The sequence below is a fragment of the Erigeron canadensis genome, chromosome 3, assembly GCF_010389155.1.
Source record: "Erigeron canadensis isolate Cc75 chromosome 3, C_canadensis_v1, whole genome shotgun sequence".
NCBI classification, from domain to species: domain Eukaryota; kingdom Viridiplantae; phylum Streptophyta; class Magnoliopsida; order Asterales; family Asteraceae; genus Erigeron; species Erigeron canadensis.
The window spans coordinates 38496055-38519359 of NC_057763.1; the positions used below are offsets into that span (position 1 = coordinate 38496055).

General features: G+C 31.6%; 3 protein-coding genes across 3 annotated transcripts; 1 reads left to right on the forward strand and 2 right to left on the reverse strand.

Annotated features, from left to right (window-relative positions):
- Positions 1–984: 984 nt before the first annotated feature.
- Positions 985–3425, forward strand: LOC122590966 (calmodulin calcium-dependent NAD kinase-like). The gene is made up of 8 exons (XM_043763141.1): positions 985–1260; positions 1359–1582; positions 1680–1744; positions 1851–2072; positions 2198–2324; positions 2497–2819; positions 2910–3054; positions 3188–3425. Exons 1-8 carry the CDS (start codon positions 1032–1034, stop codon positions 3422–3424), a joined length of 1572 nt encoding a protein of 523 aa, XP_043619076.1. The 5' UTR covers positions 985–1031; the 3' UTR covers position 3425.
- Positions 3426–4524: 1099 nt separating this feature from the next.
- Positions 4525–5469, reverse strand: LOC122590965 (histone H1-like). Its single transcript, XM_043763140.1, has 2 exons — positions 5386–5469; positions 4525–5286 (listed from the first exon to the last, which is right to left on the reverse strand). The coding sequence occupies exons 1-2, from the start codon at positions 5419–5421 to the stop codon at positions 4711–4713; spliced, it is 612 nt and encodes a 203-aa protein (XP_043619075.1). The 5' UTR covers positions 5422–5469; the 3' UTR covers positions 4525–4710.
- A 4468-nt stretch (positions 5470–9937) lies between these two features.
- Positions 9938–12900, reverse strand: LOC122590963 (probable WRKY transcription factor 21). The gene is made up of 3 exons (XM_043763139.1): positions 11524–12900; positions 11278–11403; positions 9938–10393 (listed from the first exon to the last, which is right to left on the reverse strand). Exons 1-3 carry the CDS (start codon positions 12315–12317, stop codon positions 10249–10251), a joined length of 1065 nt encoding a protein of 354 aa, XP_043619074.1. The 5' UTR covers positions 12318–12900; the 3' UTR covers positions 9938–10248.
- Between the last annotated feature and the right edge of the window lie 10405 nt (positions 12901–23305).

Below are 23305 nucleotides of genomic sequence, written 5' to 3' on the forward strand. Positions count from 1 at the left end.
CCAAGTCTTAATGAAACCATCTGCTATGTAAATGTCTATAAAATGATTAGATGTCATTTTCCTTGGAATATTAAGGCTATCTCCAACGGGTTTATGATGCCGGCGTAATTTCTGTACTAGTTTATATGCTTCATGCAAGGTTACATAATTTTTGCCATGTCAGACTAATCCGAAACTTTTTTTAACACAAAAATTAAAACTATTCATAAGTCAAAACTAAAGATGGAGTCGAAACGGCTCAATTAGAGGTGAGGTTGATGACACAGCCTATCAAAGTTGAAACTAAACGGTGGATATTTTCAGGTAATGACTTGAGAGGATTTCAACTGATTGACTAAAAACGTTCTGCAACTTCTAAACTAATCTTGGATAAAAGGTCTCTTCTTGTCTTCAAAATCTCTACCTTTACCACTTTCAAAAAGACTATTTTTTTTGTCCAAAAAAAAGGTTGGTGTCAACCATCAAAAGGCCCCAAGCACCCTTACTTTCTCTGCTCGGCACCCATACCTTGCTGGCTCCTCCAAATCTACTGCGCCCTGCACACACAAGGCTGTGTATGCTGATCATCACGCCACGCTAGGCTCCCCCGTCTCCATGCTCTTGATGGTGCTGCAATACCTTTCTCTCTTAAGTGTATGTTACATTCTTGGTCAAATGACACATGTCCCTTGCCAGCTCTCTCACTTCTTTTTTCTATTCTATTTTGATAAACTATAAGAAATGTGAAATGACTAAAATTAGACAAAACAAATTTGTTTATTCCATGCTCCATATACAACTATGCTCTTACACATTTCATGCAATAGTAAGTTTCTATATCTATATATATTTCTTATTATTTCCATTGAATATATTAATTATTGTTTCATATTCATTAGAATCTATGTATGTAACCACACATAACTGAAACAAAATAATTTTACACTTCCATACCAATCTCTCTTCCTCTTATTTTCATCTTTCTGCAATTTTCGGATCCAAAACTTTCTTCCCAAATACCTGTCGAAAAACACAAAATTTATATCTCATTCATGGAGATACTTGAAGAAATTGTATCCGAAGCAAAAGAATTTTTATGTGATTTCTTTGACGACGACAATATATATACACAAATTATATTAGCATCTTCTATCGGTTTGATAATTGCAGCTGCAATGCACATCCGTTTTGGGAAAATAAGCAACCAAAAGATCATACCATGGATACGAGTTTCTAAAACCAGACAACCATTAAAGATGGAGAGATTTCCTGATTATGTAGGTATAAAAACAATCCAACGTTTATTAAAAAAATTTGTGTGTATGCACGATGTATATTGATGTGTGTGTATATATATATGTATGTATCGATCAATGCAGCTAGACAGATGGGTTTTCATGATAACCGAGAATGTCCATATATGTGCAAATTAGCTTCTGATTACATCAGGAAAGAAGAAGGGTGTGAGGAAGAGATGTATTCGTTTTTCGCAGATAATCCACAGGCTGATTCTCTGTTTATAAAATTGATTGAGGAATTTGAGAGATGTATTCTTAGTTACTTTGCTTTTCATTGGAGCCATGCTTCTTTCATGATCAGCCAGGTACAAGAACGATTATCGGCCCTCTTTTTTGTTCCAAAACATACATATATCCCTTGTGGGTGGTCTTAAAGACCAAATTTTGGAAATGACATTTCAGGTTTTGGGCCCTGATGGACATGAGCCGAAAAAGAAGCTCAAGAACATAGTCATGCAAGCCACGAGGTACATTTTGTGCTTTTCTACTTGCAAGAAACGTAGACTCCTTGATTGGGGGAAAACGTTATAGTTTGAAGGATATCTTCATTTCAATTTGTTTAAAATATTATAGGGAACAGAGGTTTGAGAGGGTGACAAAGAACCTGAAAGTAGCACGGGTGTTCACAACATTAGTAGAGGAAATGAAGGCAATAGGCCTTGTATCTGCAGACGATTCACAATGTACTGATGTTATGGTTCCAATGGCACACAAAGATCGTAGTCCACTTCTCCTTTTTATGGGTGGTGGCATGGGAGCCGGAAAGAGTACTGTTCTTAAGGACCTTCTTAAAGAGTAAGTAATTTCAAGACAAACAACTCAATTGTTATATATATAAACAAGTAGATAACAAACAGATAAAAACCATATAATGAGTTGTAGAAAATGTTTGCAGTAATGATACTTTATTATGTGGACAGGCCATTTTGGGCAGGAGCATCAGCAAATGCTGTTGTGATAGAGGCAGATGCATTCAAAGAATCTGATGTTATTTATAGAGCTCTTAGCAAGAGAGGCCATCATGACATGCTTCATACAGCTGAACTGGCATGTCCTTCTTTCTTTCTCTTCAAATTTCGCGGTTACGTTCTGTCAATAAGCTCTTAAACGTTGATTTTGGGCGGGTGTTCCTGTAACAGATTTTTTTTTTTTTTCAATCAGTCTGAAAGTAGTTTAGAATATACAAAATATATTTGACAAGAAATGGTATAAATAACAGGTGCATCAATCGTCTACGGATGCAGCATCATCACTTCTTGTAACAGCACTAAACGAGGGTAGAGATGTGATTATGGACGGGACTCTCTCGTGGGTTCCCTTTGTTGTGCAAACTATAACAATGGCAAGAAATGTTCACCGAAAACGTTATCGTATGGGGCCTGGTTACAAAGTAAACTCGGATGGAAGTGTGATTGAGAACTATTGGGAACAACTTGAAGAAGAAAGTGAGTTAGTAGATGGTAATCAAAAAAGAAGACCATACAGGATAGAACTAGTTGGTGTTGTTTGTGATCCTTATTTAGCTGTCATAAGAGGCATAAGGTAATCTTAAGTTGATCATCATATGATTAATCTTGTTTATTGTGTTTAAAATGCCATTGTGTTTCATTTTGTTTTTTTCTTTTTGAATAGGAGAGCTGTTATGTGCCGAAGAGCTGTGAGGGTCAGGTCACAGCTAACATCACACAAGCGATTTGCAAAGGCCTTTGTGACATACTGTCAACTTGTAGACAACGCAAGATTATATCTAACCAATGCTTTAGAAGGACCACCCAAGGTATATATATACATATATGTGTACATCTGCTCTAAGGAACATGCTTTCAAAACCAATGTAATAGAATTTTTGTTCTTTTAAGTACAATTTTGGCCAAATAGTGATATTCTAATGCGAAAGAAAATGTTTAAAGCTGATAGGATGGAAAGACAAAGAAAAGACATTATTGGTTGATCCAGACGAAATCAAGATATTGAATATGTTACAAAAGCTGAACGAGACAGCAGACTCAATATATGAACTTTATAAGAAACCAAGTCCAGCGAATGAACAAGGCTCGGTATGGAAAGACATTGTTATGTCACCTACAAGGTTAAGTATTCAGAAAGAGCTCAAGTATGCTATTCAGAAAGCTGAAGTCTCCAAATAATAATGCAATTTTGCATCAAACAGTTGTGAGACAGGACTTTTTTGTTGTGTTAAAGATAGAAATCATCTGTAGAAACAACAGAGACATGATGCCCATGCTTGAAAAAAGAATTTTCTGAAATCTATAAATCATAGTGACTATAGTTGGTTTGTTTGATAGTCGAAAAGAACCTTTAATTACCATATTCATAAGTGCATATACTCTATATAACATATACGTATTGTAAGTTAATTTAATTTTAAGGAAGGGTCTAATAGGATATATGTTAAAAGTTAAAACAATCTATTTTAGTTGTATCATAAAACCAATTGGGTTAGATCAGTGGTTGGAGGTCATACCTCTGAAAACAGAGGTCATGGGTTTGATCCCCATGCCCAACAAGGCTGGAGGTCCTTTTCTACATATGGTAGAACCTGGAAGCAGCCTCTCTACCTTTGGCAGGGGTAAGGCTGTCTACATATCAACCTCCCCCATACACCGTCGAAGACGGTATTATTAGGACCCAAAACCCGTGGAAGACGGCATTGGGAGTTACTTACTTATTTTAGTTGTATCATACTACTCAGTATCATCTATGCGGATCCTCTAAATTTGATATCAAATTTACTTATAAAGTTGAATTTTAGAGGATCTGAGAGACCATAAAACCAATTTAATCAAACAACTGATTAAACAACTTCAAAAAGTAAAATGCCGATTCAATTGCATAATCAATTGTTTAATTTTATGACTTTGAGCAACCCAATACTTTGATTCCATATAAAACCAAACGAATTCAAATATATCTGATTATTTGTACAGCCATTTTCCCCCATCTTGTTGAATCTATACCACGAAAGTAGTTTTTACGTCTTTAGATTTATTTGCCTAGTTAGACAAATAGGATAATCAATACAAAACAGACATGTATAAGTATGTGGCAACAATTAAACTGAATAAGATATTATTTTTAAACATACAGTAATTTTTAAGGCATATTTCTAAACATTATTTTTAAGCCTATATGTGTTACCACTTAACTACTATATGCAAAAATGTAAAGTAATCTGTTAAAAAATAAATAAATACTAAATGAAACATAGAAAAATATGAAAACAAAATTTGATAAGACAGATCGATGAGATTTCGATTTCGATGACAAAATATTAAAAAAGATCCAAATATCCTGTAAAACACAAAGAATCAACATCCATCCATACACCCCAATCCACCGCTAGTCAAATCTAAATTTACACAACAACCTCCTACAAAACCAACAAAACTACACTAACAACCCCTCTACGTTCTCACTTCTTTCCTTTCTTTGTAGCCGCGGCTCCTTTCTTCGGCGCAGCTGGCTTCTTAGCCGCCGCCTTCTTCACCGCCGGCTTCGCCGCAGCTGCCTTACTCGGCGTCGTTCTGGTCGATTTCCTAGCTGCCTTCACCGCCGGCTTCACAGCCGCCTTAGGTTTAACTGCCGCTTTGGCTTTCGGCTTGGTAACTGGCTTGGCTTTTGTAGCCGCGGCTGCTTTCGGCTTAGCAGCCGGCTTGGCTTTTGTAGCCGCGGCTGCCTTCGGCTTAGCAGCTGGTTTAGTCTTATCCTTAGCTTTAGCTTTAGGTTTTGCTCCGCCTGTAGATTTCGCCGGAATTTTTTTAGCCGGCGCCGGAGCAGATGAATCGGCCGGCGCATTCTTCGGCGGCAACTTGTAAGAAGCTTTGACCTTCACAAGCTTCTCAGCAGCAACATTTTTTCTCAACTGTACGGACAGTAATTTCTTAAAATTGGGCGGCAAATCCTTGTATTTCTCCTCAATAAATTTGGAAATCGCCGGAATACTTGATCCTGTTCTATCTTTCAATGTCACAATTGCATCCTTAATCATCTGCATTATCACATTTCACATCATCAAAGCCTATACATACAGATATATATATATATATACACGCATTTATACATCAATATAAAAAAAAAATAGAGGTACCTCAAAGTAAGGAGGATGAGAAGATGTGGGCGCCATTGAAATTAGGGTTTACAGTGAGAGTTAAGAATCAATGAATGAATGGGCGGTTTCGTAAGAAGAGAATGATTTTGGGGGGCAGTTAAATAATATTGTATCTGAAATGTGATTGGTCAGATTGTATATCACACGGATCGGTGTTTTTTGTAAAATTTCAAATGTGGGCCGTTGGATTGTTTTTTATTGACGGTTGAGAAAGGAAGATAGAGTAGTAAGGTAGTGTGGAGAATTTGAGGGGATTTTGGGGTTTTGAGTTCTCAAAAGTTTTTGGTGTGTTTCTATGGTAGATTTGTTTGGGGATAACTTGAGTTATACTTGATGAATTTTGATGATTTTTTTTTTGTTGTCTAGATAATTTCGTTAGCTTTTTGGTGTATATTCACATTGTTGTTACTTATTTTTCTTTTGGATGGTAATTGATTTTATATATGAAGTGGTCTAAATTTGAGGTTTTTCATGGCCATTCATAGTTTTTTAAGTGTTGTAAGTTATATGGTTAAGAATATTGTGATATTGTTACATTCTATGTGAAGCTTAACAACAAAGATGTTTTGTGTGTTTAAGAATTGACATAATACGATGTTAATAGGTATGATTATGTTATAGTTAATGAGACTAAACACACACATATATTAGAACATGGGTTACCAATCTAACATGATGTGGATAATATTTGTCATTTTTATCATATCGTATCAATTCCATAGACAAGATTATGTTAGCAAACCTAATCGATATAAACTTTTTAACATCTATTTGTTATTGGTAAACCTTTAAAGCTAAAAGGTAAATTGATCTTTCACGACCCACCATTACATACATATCTCATTATATAACTAAAAATATTAGAATAGCTTAAAGCACATATCTTTTGATTAATTTTGTTAATTAAATATAGAACAAAAACAAGCATGTTAGACAAAGGTTGTGCCACAATATGACATGCGTTAGAAAAGCTTGTTTACTCTTCTTTTATAAACAAAAGCCAAAACAAAAGAAGTGTGTGACAACTATAACTATAAACAAAAACCCCCCAAGAATGAACTTTAAACGTTTAAGTTTAAACAGGTGGATGAACGAACACCAACATCTAAATGAATAAAACTTTGTGTTCTTGTGCGTTTGTTTAAATTTAAACGAATAAACGAACAAAATTGAAAATCAAACAAACAGATATTTGTTATTCATAAAATAATTTTTTTCATTTTGCCTTTTACAAAGATAAATGAACACGGAGATACAAAACTTACACAAACATACAATCTTTAAAATATATATCATGCTCCTTTTCATTTATGTCACTCTTAGCTACTCGTATTAAAACCTTAACATAATGGTTGATAATGTGTATACAATATACTAGAGTATGTAATAGAACGTCCATAAACATAAAAAAAATGAACAAGACATATGTTCGTACTTGTTTGTTTAACTATACAAATGGAAAGTATTATACAGATATGGTGGACAGTGTACCCCGGGGACTAAAACGGTGTCGTTCGGTCACCAGGTTGAATATCATTATGCCCTATAAGTACCTAATGGGTGAGGAAGGTGGTGTCGGGGTTCCTTATCGGCCACTCTTCTTTTCTTTTTTGTGTTTTTGTGTTTTTTTGTCTTTATTTGGGTGAAGAAAGAGTGGGGAGGGCTTGTTAGGTATTCCGTGAAGGTGGGGAAAGTGGAAGGATTGGTAAGGTACTTCCCGAACCTTAGTATTTGGCTTTGGTGATTTTACATTTCGTGAAACCTTAAACTAGTTTTGGAGATTATGGTTCATTTGAAGTCTTGATACTCTTGGCAAAGTTCAACTAACCTTCAAACAAGCAAGAAGCGTACCTGATAATGTGGAAAACCTCAAGGGCAATGAAAGTAACTAAAGAAAGAAACATAGCAACAAGTTCCCATTTGGGTTGATAGCAGCACCATTGCTCCAAAAATTCAGAAGTTTAGTTTATGATTCCCACCATAAGAGTATTAGTACTGGTTCACATACTTATACCAGGCGGTGTGAGTGTGTGACACATCATTTTCACATCAACATCATGTTGGAGTATGATCATTTTATTATAAATCGTATGTCCGAGCATAGTTTAAGCCTACGAAGTTACACGAAATGACACGGTAACTCTAAACTACTAATTGATATATTAAAGGAAAATATTAATTAGTTTTGATCACGAAATAATTAATTAAACATAATTAAAGGGTTAGTTATATTTAATTAATTAAAGATGAGGATTAAAATGGACCCTAATTCTAAAGAGGGGGGGGGGGGGCACTTTGAGGGTTTGTAAGCCTTGATGTAGCTTATTTTTCAAGCTAAGTTTAACCTAATTAAGTCCTATAAATAAAGGGTTTAATTATAGGTTTTTCATTCATTCTTTCACATAGCAATTCTCTCATCTTCTCCCTCATTTCTTTAGTTTGACCGTCCTCTCTCTCTCTCTCTCTCTCTTGAAGGGATTTCGGTTTTAAGTTAAGGGTTCAAGCAAATGGTTGTTTGGTTCGTAATCGGGGTACTAGCATACGGTTTAAGGGGTGTCTAGTGTGCGATCGTAGAGGGGTTTTGCTTTAAACCCTAAGCAATAATAATATCATTATTATTATTATTTTATTAGAGTTTTGTATAAGGTACACAACTCAATTCTATTCTTTGTTAATTAATTTGACTGCATATTTATTTCAATTTATTCCGTTACGCGTACTCATAATTATGTATGTTTATGTGTTTATATTCTAACACATCACACAACAACACCCAACAACCTCACTATATCTGCAACAATGGTCATAACACATCATATTTTTATTATTAAAATATAACACATTTAATATAAAAACAACAAAAATAAGACTTCGGACCATATCATACATTATTACTACTCCTACATAGCTAGCCAACAAACAAAAACTATATAAAAACAAAAAAAATAAGAACGACCCAAACTAACACCCCACCGTCGACCAATCGACTTTGGACTATCCACACAGCTAAGACAAAGTTATAATGGAAGCACACCATGTGGTCGGTGTTCTTCCACCTTGACGACACCAAATCCCATTATGACTGCTATAAGCATTTGTCAATTAATAGGGTTTGTAAAACGAATAAATTAAAATCTAAGTATCTAACACTAGCTAGATTTGGCTTGATGCAAACTCCTTTACCCGTTAGCATCGGGCATGTGTACGAATCGTAACTAGCGTTTGACTTGATGGCAAACTCCTTTTGCCACGATATTATCAATTGCGTGTATACAATATTTTTCCAAGACACTTATTAAAACTGAACCGGGACTAGTTACTAAAACCGTTCAACCTTCCGGTTCACGGTCAAACTGGCTGGTTTCGTTATTAAAACCCTGCCTCGTGCACTTTGGGCTATTTTTGCAAGATCACGATAGTACACCCGGATCATTTGACTAGTTTAATCAGACGAATAAGAAAGGCCCAATATATGTATTGGACTATTGGTTAGAACACCGTTGGGTTGCATGATATTCAGTAAATCTCATGGACTTAAGCCCTCAAATAATATTTGACCTATAATCCCTTTACGGCTATACTAGTGATTAGTGAATGCCAGATTGTTCATTGTTGTAATTAAAATACTTAAAATATTACTATATTTAAAAAAAAATTGGGAGGAAATGACAAATATATATATATATATATATATTATATATAGAGAGAGAGAGCATTTACGTACCAGAAAACCATATAATCGAACAATAGAAAACTAATTGTTTGTAACATGAGCTTATATTAGAGTTAAAATGCAGTAAATTTAACAGATGGAGGATCTCTCAAGTTGCTTATAACTTGAGGGGTCAAGTTAGAAGCTTCTAACTAACTTGAAAGAAATATCAAGTTAAAAACATCTTATCAATTGAATTAAAATCAATGTTCAAAATTTATAAAACAAATTTATATCTTTACCATTGATTATAATTCAATGGTCAATATTTTCTAATTAAAATAGTCAAGTTAATCCTCATCCAAATTTAACACATTTATGTATCAACATCTACATCAACATCTACATCAACAATGATGTGACAATAAAAGTCAAGATTCCAACAATGCGATACAAAAGTCAAAATCATCACTTCTTTTCATTAAGAAAGAACATTTTATTTGACTAAATACAGAACACATAATTGACATCACCTTCACTTTGAGAAAAGAAAAAAGCTTTGATCTTTTGTTGCCATCTTTCAATAATAAATGATATAAACCAATACAATTTAATAACACTCCAAAAATAAGATGCATAACCAGTAACCCCCAACCAACCCAATAAACTTGCTATATAGAACAAAACATTCTCTTTGTTTGTAACTCTGACTCTATATGTGTTTTTACTAGCATCTTGCTAGACCACATATTAATACTATTTGAATGTTCAAAAAAAAAAGAACAAAACATTCTACACCATACTTCATTACAATGCATAACTTAAAATCCAAAAATTAATCTGAAAGAAGAAAGTAAATCATAACATATAAACACCAAATTGCATTACCAAGGTCCTTGATCTTTCATATTAATCCAGCAATTCTACAATGGTGACTTTGTTTAAGCCAATCACATACCCAACTTTACCCTAATATAGGACCTACACTAATCTAGTCAAACCCAAAAGAAGCAAAGACACAAAAATGACCATTCATTATAATCCTAAAAGACACGAAAATATCACCTAAAACCCGAAATGTAGCTCCATATACCCCCGAAAACCCGTTAGAAATATATACAGGAGCAACTCAAAGAAATATAAAAGACACAAACAACAAGTACCACGGGACTACATTCTATCAAGATTTTTCAAGCATTTGTAGTTTGAGTAGGTATCCTGGGATGGTTGTGTTCGCCTTCATATGTGACTATGAGCATTGTCGAATCTTCCAAGCACCTTTCGACATGTTTTCTTGCTGGGCAACCTCTCATGCTGCTACACTTGTAATAACCCCTGTTGGCAAACCCCATTTTAGTTTGGTTCATAAACGTATGCATTTAGTATGTACTACCAGAACAAAAAGATATCAGATAAATGCCAAAGAAGTACCCACCTTGAACACATTAAATTGCAATTTCCTATATGTGTATCCAATTTATGACCAGTGTAATATATGTACTATCAATCTATCACAGTAAAAAGAATCTAAAGGTGCGCCACAGTGACAAAGTAAACAAATTATACAACTTAGGTCTGCCCTGACATCCTAGGAGCCTACAAACATGAAAGGAACCAGTTTTGAGGCAAACCCCTCAATATGTTTAGTTATCAGCTATATGTTTGAACACCATAGGATAAATAATAAATTTGATATTTTTCAGTAGAATAAATATTACTGTAAGTTTATAATCAATTTGTAAGCTTTGCCATCTCATATTTGAGATTCCGTTATTAGAAATGCTTATAGCTTATTGAGTTTTAATAAGCACTTTCGAAGTGCTCGGATGAAAAAAAAAATGAGTGATTTATTGCTTATATACACTGAAATGCTCAAATAAGCAATTCTTTTAGCTAGAGCCATAACAAACTTTTAAGAATAAGCATTTATTGACTATGAAATTCAAAAACCCGTATGCATATCGTAATCTCACTTGGATGTTCTTACTAAAACCAACTGCCTATAAGAAAGGTCACATTTGTATCACATTTATTATAAATTAATCGTAATGTGGTCAACAGGTGTTAGCCTTCTATTTCGTTCTCCAAAAATGGAAGTTCCGTCAATTATCGCATTTCATACACGAACTTGACAACTAAAACATGTTATTGATCACATATTATTTGATAAGGTTACTAATTCACAAAATATTGAAATTTTTTAAAGCAAACTAAAGTACCTGGGATGTGGAGAACCCTTAATAGGCTTCTGACCATATTTCCTCCAAGAATACTCATCTGGTGGTATATCTGCAAGCTTGTTACTGATTGCAGGTACTTTGATTGACCTCTTAATTCTATGTTTTCTGATCAACAAAACCACATTACATAAATTAGTACACCTAAATAATTTCAAAAAAAAAAAAAAAAACTTTGTAAAAGATATTAATTTCATAAGCCATATTTATACAATGTATGATGTTAACCTCTTTTTCGAGCAATGGCATCTACCAGAACTCCCACATTTCACACTCCCGTCATCCCCCCTAACCGAACACCGCCTTTTATGTTGAAAAGAAGCTTGATCAGTGGAACGAGACGACCCGATTAACCGAAAAGATCCCCCATCAATATTAGCTACACTTCCTTCAATACTCAATGAAGACATAAAAGACCTATTTGATGACATTGTAGGTGTGCAAGTTGAGCTATCAAAATTCAAACTAATTCCACTATTACTACTACGCCTATACATCATCTCAGCCTGCTGTTTAAGCTTCTGTTGATGCTGTTGTTGTTGTTGGAGAAAATGGTAATTTGAAGATGGGTTAAGGGTATTTTGGGAAGTTTGAATAGACGACCTCCCATTTGAGCTCAATTCAAGTGAATGGTTTTGGTTCAAGTTTCCTAAAGAAAGTGTATTCTTAACAACATTTGAACCTATTTCTTGAACTGGGTGTGATTCCAAAAGAAATTGAAGTGGTTTTGGTGTCTGTTGACTACGGATAACCGGTCCATTATCAGTCCCACACCTAGCAGTGTCTAAAAGCATATCTTTTAGAATTGGGTTTGAATTTTTCTTGACCATTTTAACCCTAGCACGACCTAAACCATTAGTATTATCAAGTAAAGATACAACTTTCTTGAATCTAACTACTGCATCCCCTGTTTGTGCTTTCAAGTTTTTGTACTGAGTTTGATCTTGAGGTTGAGCTAAAAGATTCAAAATTTTATGGCAACTTTCAACAGCAGCTCTATTAGCAGCTTCAACTTCTTCCATATCTTTCTTTAACAAAAGAATACTAAAAGATCAAATCTTTTTCAAAAACCCAGCTCTAAAAATCCAAGAAAATTAATCTTCAAGACAAAACACTAAGAACCCATATCAAAAATACTAACTTCATATCATAAATCATTTAAAAAATAAAATTTCAAATAATTTGAACTATTTCACTACTTGCTTTCTTTCTGTGAGCAAAGATTATGAAAAGAAGGAAAACCCAGCTGAGAATAAGGATAAAAAGAAATTGGACAAAGAAAAAAAAGGATAGATAATGTAATATATATAATTATATATGAACTTTGTGAAAAAGAAGAGACCTTTATGAGGTGGGATGTGGAAAACCCCAGAACAAGATTCTTTAAAACACCATATGGGGTTGAGGGAATTGAGGTGTGAAACAGAAGACTTTTGTTGCTTCACGCAGAGAATTCATTCATTCACACACCCAAAAGAAATAAAGAAAAATGTTGCCATATGTATATTATTATTATTATTATTATTATTGTTATAAAAAGAATATTGATGACAAAGATTTGTATTTGTAGTGAGAGAATTGGGGGAGAGAGAAGTGAGAAAGGAAATGATTTGAGTATTAAATAAAGAACAAGTAGTGAGAGAACCAGAGGAGGAGGTCAGGAGGAGGTCAGAAGAGAAAACTGCCGTCTATGTCACATATTTCAAAAGTGGGTCCCCTTTGGGTGATTGGAGAGAATCTGTTAAAATGGTCACACAATGGGATTTTTCCTCAATTACTACCTTACTAGTCTCGATTGTTAATTTTTTTTTTTTTAAAAAGAAAAATGATAAATGAAGTTAACGTGAATAAAAAGAGTGTATCATTCCATATTAAAAGTTTAACTTTTATGATTATTTAATAAAACCTTAAAAAAAAAAATTGAGTTAATTAAAAAAAAATATATATTTGTGATTTATCCAATTTCATGGTTTATATTTGATCTTATAATTTTTAGTACAATCATCTCAGTTTCGAGTAGTCTAGTGCTAAACCAAACGTATCTTCTCTTCTCCTGTTTCAGCTTACGTTTGAGTTTCCTTTTACTACAAGGTCATTTCTCAGCTGGAGCAAAAGTAGACGAACAACACTTCATTTCCTTGCATTAGCGCCCGTTTTTCCACAACCATTTTAGGGACGATCCAAAATTTATACTTCTATTGTACTCGTATATTACATCTAATATAATAATGTCTATATATCTTCATTAAAACTTGTGGGTTGTGGACCAAGAATACTAAAATTGTAAGGGGGTTGGCATTGGTTCACCCATGTATTCTTTCACCACTCACTTTTAAACAATCACGTTATGTCACCTTACTTCACCACTCACTCACCAATCATCCAAAGTTTATTGGAATCCACCATTCACATCACCACTCACTACCTTTTTATTTTATTTAAACAAATGCTAGTCAAACTAGTCAATCTAGCCGTTGCATTGCCTCAAATTTGGAGCTTTTGGAAAATCAATTGGGTGGTCACACCACGCAAACCATCACCACGATCCATTTTAAGTTGAAGGCGGCGGTGTTAAATGGTGGCACCACGATGACCACTCACCCATAATCCGTCCATTGTCAACGCCCTAAGGAAGAGATGCCATAAAATGTTATATCTAATTTTTAAACTCTTGCGCATATATAAATCCTTATACAAAAGAGAGTAATTCACTTTTGTTCTTATATCTAATGTTTAAACTCTTATACAAATATTTTACAAACAAGCTTTCACAAACATATGTGATATATGAGGTGGTCTAATCAACAAAAGGATAGAAAGAAAAAAGAAAATACATAAAGATAATATAATTAGTTACAATTATATTTGTAAAAATTATTTGTAAATTATTTATAAATATGTAATTATTCTTTTCATATTACATAAGAAAGTAATTTTGTATAATATGAGGTGTTGACTGTTGAGGGTGGACGATTATTGCATAATGTATTATAACTTTCATCGTGTGATGTTATGTATTAAAAAATGGATATTGATTATTCACTTTGTAGCAGTGTTCGATTTTAAAATTAAGGGGTTCTCAAAGCGTGATTCCAAAGTATCTAATTATACGTAGACAAAATCACGAAGATATTGTGCATTTTCTCATAGAGGCATAATAAACTAATTAAATTTAGACCAGTATATAATATACGGGGCTTACGGTGGTATCAATATTAAATGTTAATTTATTATAGTTTAAAATTTAATATATTATTTTGAGTAAAAAAAATTGATCTATACATCAACACTTTGAGTTTATATTGAAATATTTTTTAAAAAATATGTTCTTTAAAGTTGTTTACTGTGACATGTTTAGCGAAATTTGAATATTACAAAATTTAATATGTCCATCAAAAATATAAATGTAACATACGTGGTGATATTTGAACATTAAAAGATCATAATATGTCACTATCATGTTATTTGCTTTATTGTTAGATATGGTTTATTAAATTCTTATTTACACTATTAGAAATAATATCTTATCATTAGATGAAAGACATCTTAAATATTTCAATTAGAATATGACACTGTTATATGTTTTTCCTATAATGATTTATATATTTTTAAATGCTTTATTTTTCTTATATGAGTAATGACAACTATTAAAAAACACTCCAATAAGAAATAATAGTACAATTACTCTTAAAATCCTGATATATTTATATTAAATTTTATTTATTTATTTATTTTTAATTAATTAATTTTATGTTTATACGATAAAACACACTATTGAATACACTAGTTATTATTCAATTGGTTATATATTAGTTGTTATTTTGCTGGATAAATATGAGTTATTATTTTATTGGATATATATTAGTTATTATTATTAATTTATTATATTAAAACCATAAGGTAAAAAGTGTAAATTTGTGATAGTTCTATCACAAAAAAAGTTTAAGGTAAAGTCAAAATTGAAAACAAAAGTCAACTTTAAGATATCAAGAGTTGTGATTGGTCGATAAGTTATTAAAACAACTATGTTTTATTATAACGTGAGCAAGTACCCATGCGTTGCGGCGGTGAGATGATGGGGTGATAGGTCATAGAATGTGATAGCCAAATGCCTTAGCCGTACGGGTTCCGCCCTCAGATTTAAAAATTCGTCGAAAGTATATCGAATGACATCTCTAATGAAAGAGCATGAAATTTTAAGAACACCCATATAGTTTTTATAATTTATCGATGTACGGTTTTTGAGATTAAAGATTTTGAATGAATTGGAGAAATAAATGATTTATGGAGGAGAGAGAAAACAAATGATTGGTTGAGATTTGAAGAGAGAGAAAGGGTGTTAGGTAAATATAGAAGTGAAATATGGACATTTTAGGAAAGTAAATGTTGAAACTTAAAATGTAAACAGGGGATATCTATTTTATAATATAGTATAGATAAAAGATTTTTAGCCTTGTATCTCAATGTGTAAAAAAACCTCAATTTTTATATACGTACTTTAGTTTATGTACCAAATATTCTATAATGCATGTACTATATGTATACATGTATTTAAAATAAATTAGAAAATTAGAATAAAACTCAATAATGTACATTCTAAACGTTATGTGTCTAAACTTTCTCCAAAGTTCAAATTATGTGTGTGTGAAATATTGAAAGCTAACATAAATATCAATTTTCAAAATTCATTCGTTTATCAAAAAGTTTAAATTATGTACATAAACGAACAAGTAAACATATATTTTTGTATATGTGAATTTGAGAGAACATGAACCAGAATAAACTAATCTAATGTTAAGGGTTTTCAAATTTATTTTTGTATGAACTTGAAAACTACATAAGTTGCATAAGAATTAAAATTGTCTCCTAATATAATTCATTTTTCATTCAACTTTTAACAAAGCAATTAAATGACAATATAAATTACCCGATCAATTTAACTGGTTGACTTAAGTCATGGGTTTTGCCTCTTGGAATTTAATATTAGGGACGTTGCCTTTGGACCCCGTCCCTTAGGGGCATGCCAAAGGCTGTTAGGAATGAGGCGGCAAATCACCCGACGCCGCCTTTTTCCACCCCTTTGTCGCCATCTATACCGAGCCAGAGGGCGACTTTGGCCAAGAATAAGCTTGCCCGGCACATATTCGTCTCCCCCGCCCTTGATGATTTCCAAGAAAAAGAGTCGTTGAAACGAATTTTTCACGACATACCTGAAACCGACAAGTTTCCGGCAATTTCCACGACAAGTTTCTCCATTTTCGTGCTATCTATTTGTAGGTGTATGTATTTGTGTGGTTATTTGTATATAGATAAAGATGATAGATTGAAAAGGGTGTGTGTAGGGGGGGAACTGAAATTGTGTGTGTGTTTCATTTGGCAAAGAGAGATAGATCGAATGTAGTGTGTGTGTGTTTTTTTTTGGGGGGGGGATAAATTACAGGAGGCTTCCCTAAAGAGAAGTCTCTCTCCAAAAAAAAAGAGAGACAATTCTTTGGGAGACCCCCTGCTATATTCCGGAAGTCGCCTCCATGTTGGGAGTCTCAAAGGAGCCTCACTCCTGATAGTCTAATGGTATGTTTGGCAAAAAGCTTTTTGAAGTTTTTAAGAGCTTCAAGCTTTTAAGAAAAAGCTCCTATCAAATAAAAAGCTTCGTTTGGTTAAAAGAGCTTCAAGCTTCTAAACTAATCAAAAAGCTAAAATTTCAAACGCTACTTATGCAAGCGTTTTGCAAAAGCTTGAAGCTTTTGAGATGTAAATTACATTTAAAGCCATCGTCAACTTACATTAATGGTTCAATGTTGACTATGGCAATGCTTTTGGAGTTGGCATTTGGCAGCATATATATTTTTAACATAATGTCTGTGGTAATGTTTTTTGGCACTATAAACCTCTAGCTAGCACCTAGTAGGAGCATATATATATTTTCAATAATAAAGTATTAATATCAAATTACATTTTTCTTTACTTAATGTATTACATATATATATATATATATTTAGTTGAGTTTTTTATTAATATTTTATATGTGTATACGAAACAAATTAAATATTTTTTTTATAGATTAAATTGAAAAAAATTTTACATATATATAATTTAATACTAAATATTATTTATGTCTATTTTAGTCATTTTACGCATTTTGTTAAAAGTCACAGCTACTTCGCCAAACACTTGTATCCGTAAAGTTACAGCTACAAGTTTTCAGCTACAGCTACCATCTAACAGCCACCAACTAGTTTTGACAAACATACCCTAAATGTGCACTTCATATTTTCAAACTTATATAATTTCTTATTATGACATTATTGATCAACTAAGTTACTTTAATTACAAGAAAAATGCAATATTGTGTATGTGAAAAAGTGGAATTATTGGACGGAAATTAAGGTCATTAAAGTCCTTGGATTTTATGGTAAAAAGATTTTTATTAATTTTTTTTTTAATGGCAAGTAAGTATCTTATGTTAATCTTAATCTTATCTTAATCTTAATATACATTATAAGACAGTTGAACTAATGACTTATTAACCAATCAAATCGTTCAATTTTAACAAATTGATTCTTGCTTATGCCATCATTTAAATAAACTATAAATTAAAAATCCTAATAATAATTATCCAAATATATTATTATGATATTATTTATATTAATTTGTAGAAAAAGTCTCATTAATTTAATTTTTTTTTCATCAACAATTTACACTTTTTAGCCATCAATACTTAATTTATATTTATTTTTAACCATCAACTTGAGAGGATTTTTTAAAAATTTTCTAAGTTACAAAAAGTATTTATATTTAATTTTTTAAAGTTACAAATGTCACTGAAATGAAAAATCCTAATTGTTATCAAATAAATTGAAAAACAATCATAATTGCTATCTAATTATCATAAGAAAGGTGATTGAAAAAAAACCTGCATCATGACCACATACATATACTTGAATGTTAAGTAGAAGATCACAAGTATAGTTATATTTTAATTCTTAATTATATTCTAATCTTTGTATATACTAAAAGACAACTGACCTAATTGTTTATTGACCAATTATATATCTCTATTTATTTAAATTAGACTTTGATGATGTCATCATCTATCAATTAGTTAAAAAAAATAAAAGTTATAACCGAATTTTGCCGAATGTAAATCTTTGAGTCTGTGGTGTCTAATGTGATTCCTACTTAAACTCAAATTCCATAATATATATACTGTTATAAAAATCACTTTATACTTTGTTAACATAGAGACTACTTCATTTTTTATAATATTAATCTTTATTTTCTTTTATTTTCTATTTTAACTATAATTGAGCAATCATAAATATGAGATAATCTTTCTTTTATGATATGAATCTTATCTTAATATATACTAAAAGGTAACTAACCAAATCTCAATTGACCAATCACAACTCTCAATTCCTCCAAATTAACTAAATCAACACATGTCTAAATTAATTTACACTTCTTTTGTTTTTCCATCAAAAATTTACACTTTAAACCCAATTTAAAAATAATAAATACTTTATTTCATAATGTCTATCTAATAACAAAATATAGCTAAAAGTTAGGGATGTTATATATATATCTATATTACAACATTTGGATTAATACGAGTTAATATTTATATCAATATTTTATTTATATTATTAATTGTAATCAAACTTATTGTAATATTATTGTTATTAGTAATTGTAATCAGACTATAATTAGGATAATCATTATTGTTATTAGCAATTAGAATCAAACTATATTTAGTAGTTGTAATCAGACTATAATTAGGATAATCATTATTGTTATTAGCAATTAGAATCAAACTATATTTAGTAGTTGTAATCAGACTATAATTAGGATAATCATTGTTGTTATTAATAATTGGAATCAAACTATATTTAGGATACATATTCTTTTTATATAAACTGAACCATACATATAAAATCACAACACACTAAATCATTGAAAATCTCACGAACAAACTGTTACTTTTAATGTGTTTAACAACTATGACTAACGAAAATAAAATATCTTTTTTACAAGACATCAATGAGAACTCGATCAATTGTGTAATCGAAGTTAAAGATATGATTTAGCATTCAATATTTACATTTGAATATCTCAATTCCCTTTTAAGTATAATTTTACATTTAATGTATAAGTATTTTTTTGTTATATATACTTAATTTTTTTTATTGTAAAATCCGTGTATTTGACACGGGTCTAAAATCTAGTATATTTTAATAATAATATTAAATTATGAGTATAACTGGTTTAAAAACCTTATATAATAGGGAAATTATTGTAGCGTGTGTCTTGTGGAATGACTACGTCAAACAATTCCATCAAAATATCTCAGCTAATAATGACAGTGACGAGCATGCGATTATTGTACTACAACTTGCACATTATAACACTTAGAACCGTATCTTCAAAATTATAATATTTTATAAATTAAATGTATGAAGATCTGATATTGATAATATTCTAAACCCCGTGTCCAGTGTTGGACATGGGTCTAAAATCTAGTATATATTATAAGACAGCTGAACTAATGACTTGTTAACCAATCAAATCGCTCAATTTCATCAAATTGACTTTCGTTTATGTCATCATTTAGATTAACTATAAATTAAAAATCCTAATAATCATTATCCAAATATATTATTATAATAATAGTTATATTAATTTGTAAAAAAAGTCTCATTAATTTACACTTTTTTGTTTTCCATCAATAATTTACATTTTTTAGCCATGGATACTTAATTTATATTTATTTTTAGCCATCAAATTGAGAGAATTTTTTAATTTTTTTTAAAAAAAAAGTTACAAAAGTATATTTAATTTTTTTAAGTTACAATTGTTACTAAAATCAAGAGTCCTAATTGTTATCAAAGAATATGAAAACAATCCTAATTGTTATCTAATTATCATAGGACATGTGTTTGAAAATAATGAGTCCTAATTGTTATCAAAGAATATGAAAACAATCTTAATTGTTATCTAATTATCATAGAACATGTGTTTGAAAATAAATTTATTTGTGTTATGGGTCCGCATCATGATCAAATACATATACTTGAATGTCAAGTACATGATCACAAATATGTTTATACTTCAATTCTTAATTATCTTTCATAATAATATCACATTACGAGTAAATCTGGTTTCAAAAAATTTCTATATTAGAGAAATTATTGTAGCATGTGCCTTGTGTAATGACTAATAATGACAGTGATGAACATGTGATTATTGTATTACAACTTGTAAAGTCTAACACATAGAAACATATATCTTCAAAATTATAAGTTTTTATGAATTAAATGTATTAAGCTCTAATAATAATATTATCGTAAATCTCGTGTCCAGTGTTGAACGCGGGTTTAAAATCTAGTTAAGTAATATTTCATATGAGGCAAACTTATCTAGGGTGCTTGTTAATTGTTATGTTGCGAGTTTCTAACTAGACAAAACAGTAAGTGATTTACATGATTACGTGTTGAGAGAAGTAACGATCGATTAAGCCTTCGCACGATCCCCATGAATGCTAAAAACATTCCCCCATCAGATTCTAATGATTCTTTCTGGAATAAAATAAGTACGTAGCTGAATAATTTGTTTACTTACAGTCGATTGAGACAACAATCATAATTTTATTATTATTTGACAAATCTTCTCTTGTTGCCAAAAAACTTCATGTGAAATGTTCAAAAGATTCCATCATTTTGACTACAATTATTACTTCAATCAATAATTACAATGTAATCCAATCCAATAATTTGCATTCTACCAAACTAAGACAAAAGGGAGTGCACCCACTTTAGTCGACTTTCGCCCGTTGTCATCATAAGTCGCCCCCACACTACCCTCCTTGGCCGACTTTTGTGTTGCCCGACCTCCACAAATCGCTCCTTTGTGCTCCAAAGTCGGCAAAAGTCGTCGTGAACACCACCCCCCCTCGCCGACTTATCCTAAATCCACCAATTTTCACTTTTTTTTTACATACAATACTTCCCTACCTCACATATCATATGGCACAAGTTGCCTCACTATCCAAAATCCACCAATTTCTACCTTTTTTCAGGGGCAACTCTTCTTACACCACATGACACATGGCGCAAGTCGCCCATCCCTCCCTTTCTTCCCACTCCTCTTAGTCTAATTAATTTCATTGCATTTTCTTAACTTCCTTACAACTCTACTTTAAGCTTTTCTTTTTAGAGTTTTGTTAACGACAACACTTAAGACTGTCAGTATTAATTAATTTGATGCATTAGAATTTTTACTTTGTCTTGTAAAAATTCAGGGACGGTGTTATGGTAGCGGCGTCTGGTGGTGATGGCGATGACTGATAGTAGTAGTGGCATTAAATGGTGTAGTTAAATTGATGTAATGGGGTTTATATATATATTTTAGAAAATAAATAATTGATGATGTAACTTAATCATTAAAGACAATTTGGATAATTTACATATTTTAAAACGAACATCATTCAACAAGGAGTTGTAATCTTTGTTAGATAGTATATATATATATATATATATATATAATGTTTTATATTACACATATCTGTAATAAATTACTGGTTTTGCTTTGAAAAGCTATGCTAAATCGTTTTTACGTACGTTAGTTTACAGGACAAAACAAGATTTGAAAATGGCAGCCTCCTCCTTTTTTATTCTGTCAATCCAACTTTTTCTTTTTGGTTCTCTTTACTATACATAACAAACTTAAAGAAAGACGTAATCAATCACCTTAAAATTATTACTCTAAAAATGGTCAAATAAACTCCAATTAATCTTGTGTTTAACGGAGCTAGTAAGAAATTTAAAACTTTGACGTGTTAGAATTATAATATAAAATAAAATGAAATAAAAGATGTTTGAGTTAATAGTCTAACAACAACTAACAAGGAAGTTGCTCGATGAGGGCTTAGATTTGAGAAGACTTTGATATGATCCCACAACGGCCAAGTATAGGATTGGTTGGTGGTTTATAAGTCTAGATGTCCCCTCCTCCTTTGAGCTAGCTTTTGGGAGTGAGTTCTACACCTAGCTTAGGGAATGATGCGAGCCTATTATGGGACGGGTTCGCATCAATTGGTATCAGAGCTAGCCCTACCTTTTGAGGTTCTAACGCTCGGAGTGGTCTATGGAGTGGTGGCTTGGACCCTAGGAGAAGGGTGCCAACCGTGACCATTATATATATATATATATATATATGGGATGGTAATATAAGGTTGTCGGGTATCTAAGTTTAGGTGTGGAACACTCACATACTAATTTTTTAAACCATAAATATCATGGGGGCCCAAACATTTATTCATTAAACAATAAATAATAAAATATTGGTATGTGAGGGGTTCCACACATAAGCTTAGGTGTCAGACAGCCTTATATTTCCTTTTCCCTATATATATATATATACAAGGTTTTTTACCCGCACCATGTGCGGATATTAAATTTATTTTTTAAAAGTTTTTATATTGACATTGAAATCAATAATATATATAATGTTCAACATTTAAATACCAAAAAAAAAAAAAAATTAAAACTTAGTTGAATATATTTAGAAACCTAATGGTGTTGTGCTACTTAGATAGTGAAAATTAGTTTAAATGAGATTGACAGTATCTTGTGGCTGCATATTTGCTCTAAATATCGTATTTGATTAGGAATAATTGTAATTACAACCTATGTTTTTATTAAAACAATTGCTATCTGTGAAAGAAATGAACCCGCATAAAACGTAACTTCAATGAATCAAATTGTGATATCATTATCTAGTTAGAAATATTTAAATTCCCATAATGAAACGATTTTGATAATATACGATTTGATTAAATGAATCCAATATCAAAAAAGTTAGATACATAATATTGCCTTTACAGGGAAAAAAAAAGATATATAAAAAATTTAAACTCATATTTAAGTTTATATTGTTTTAGTTTTCTTTTTTGCATATGGGATTTGTTTCTTAAATATAAGAGATTTGGTTTCTTAAGTTTGTATATAAATCTTTT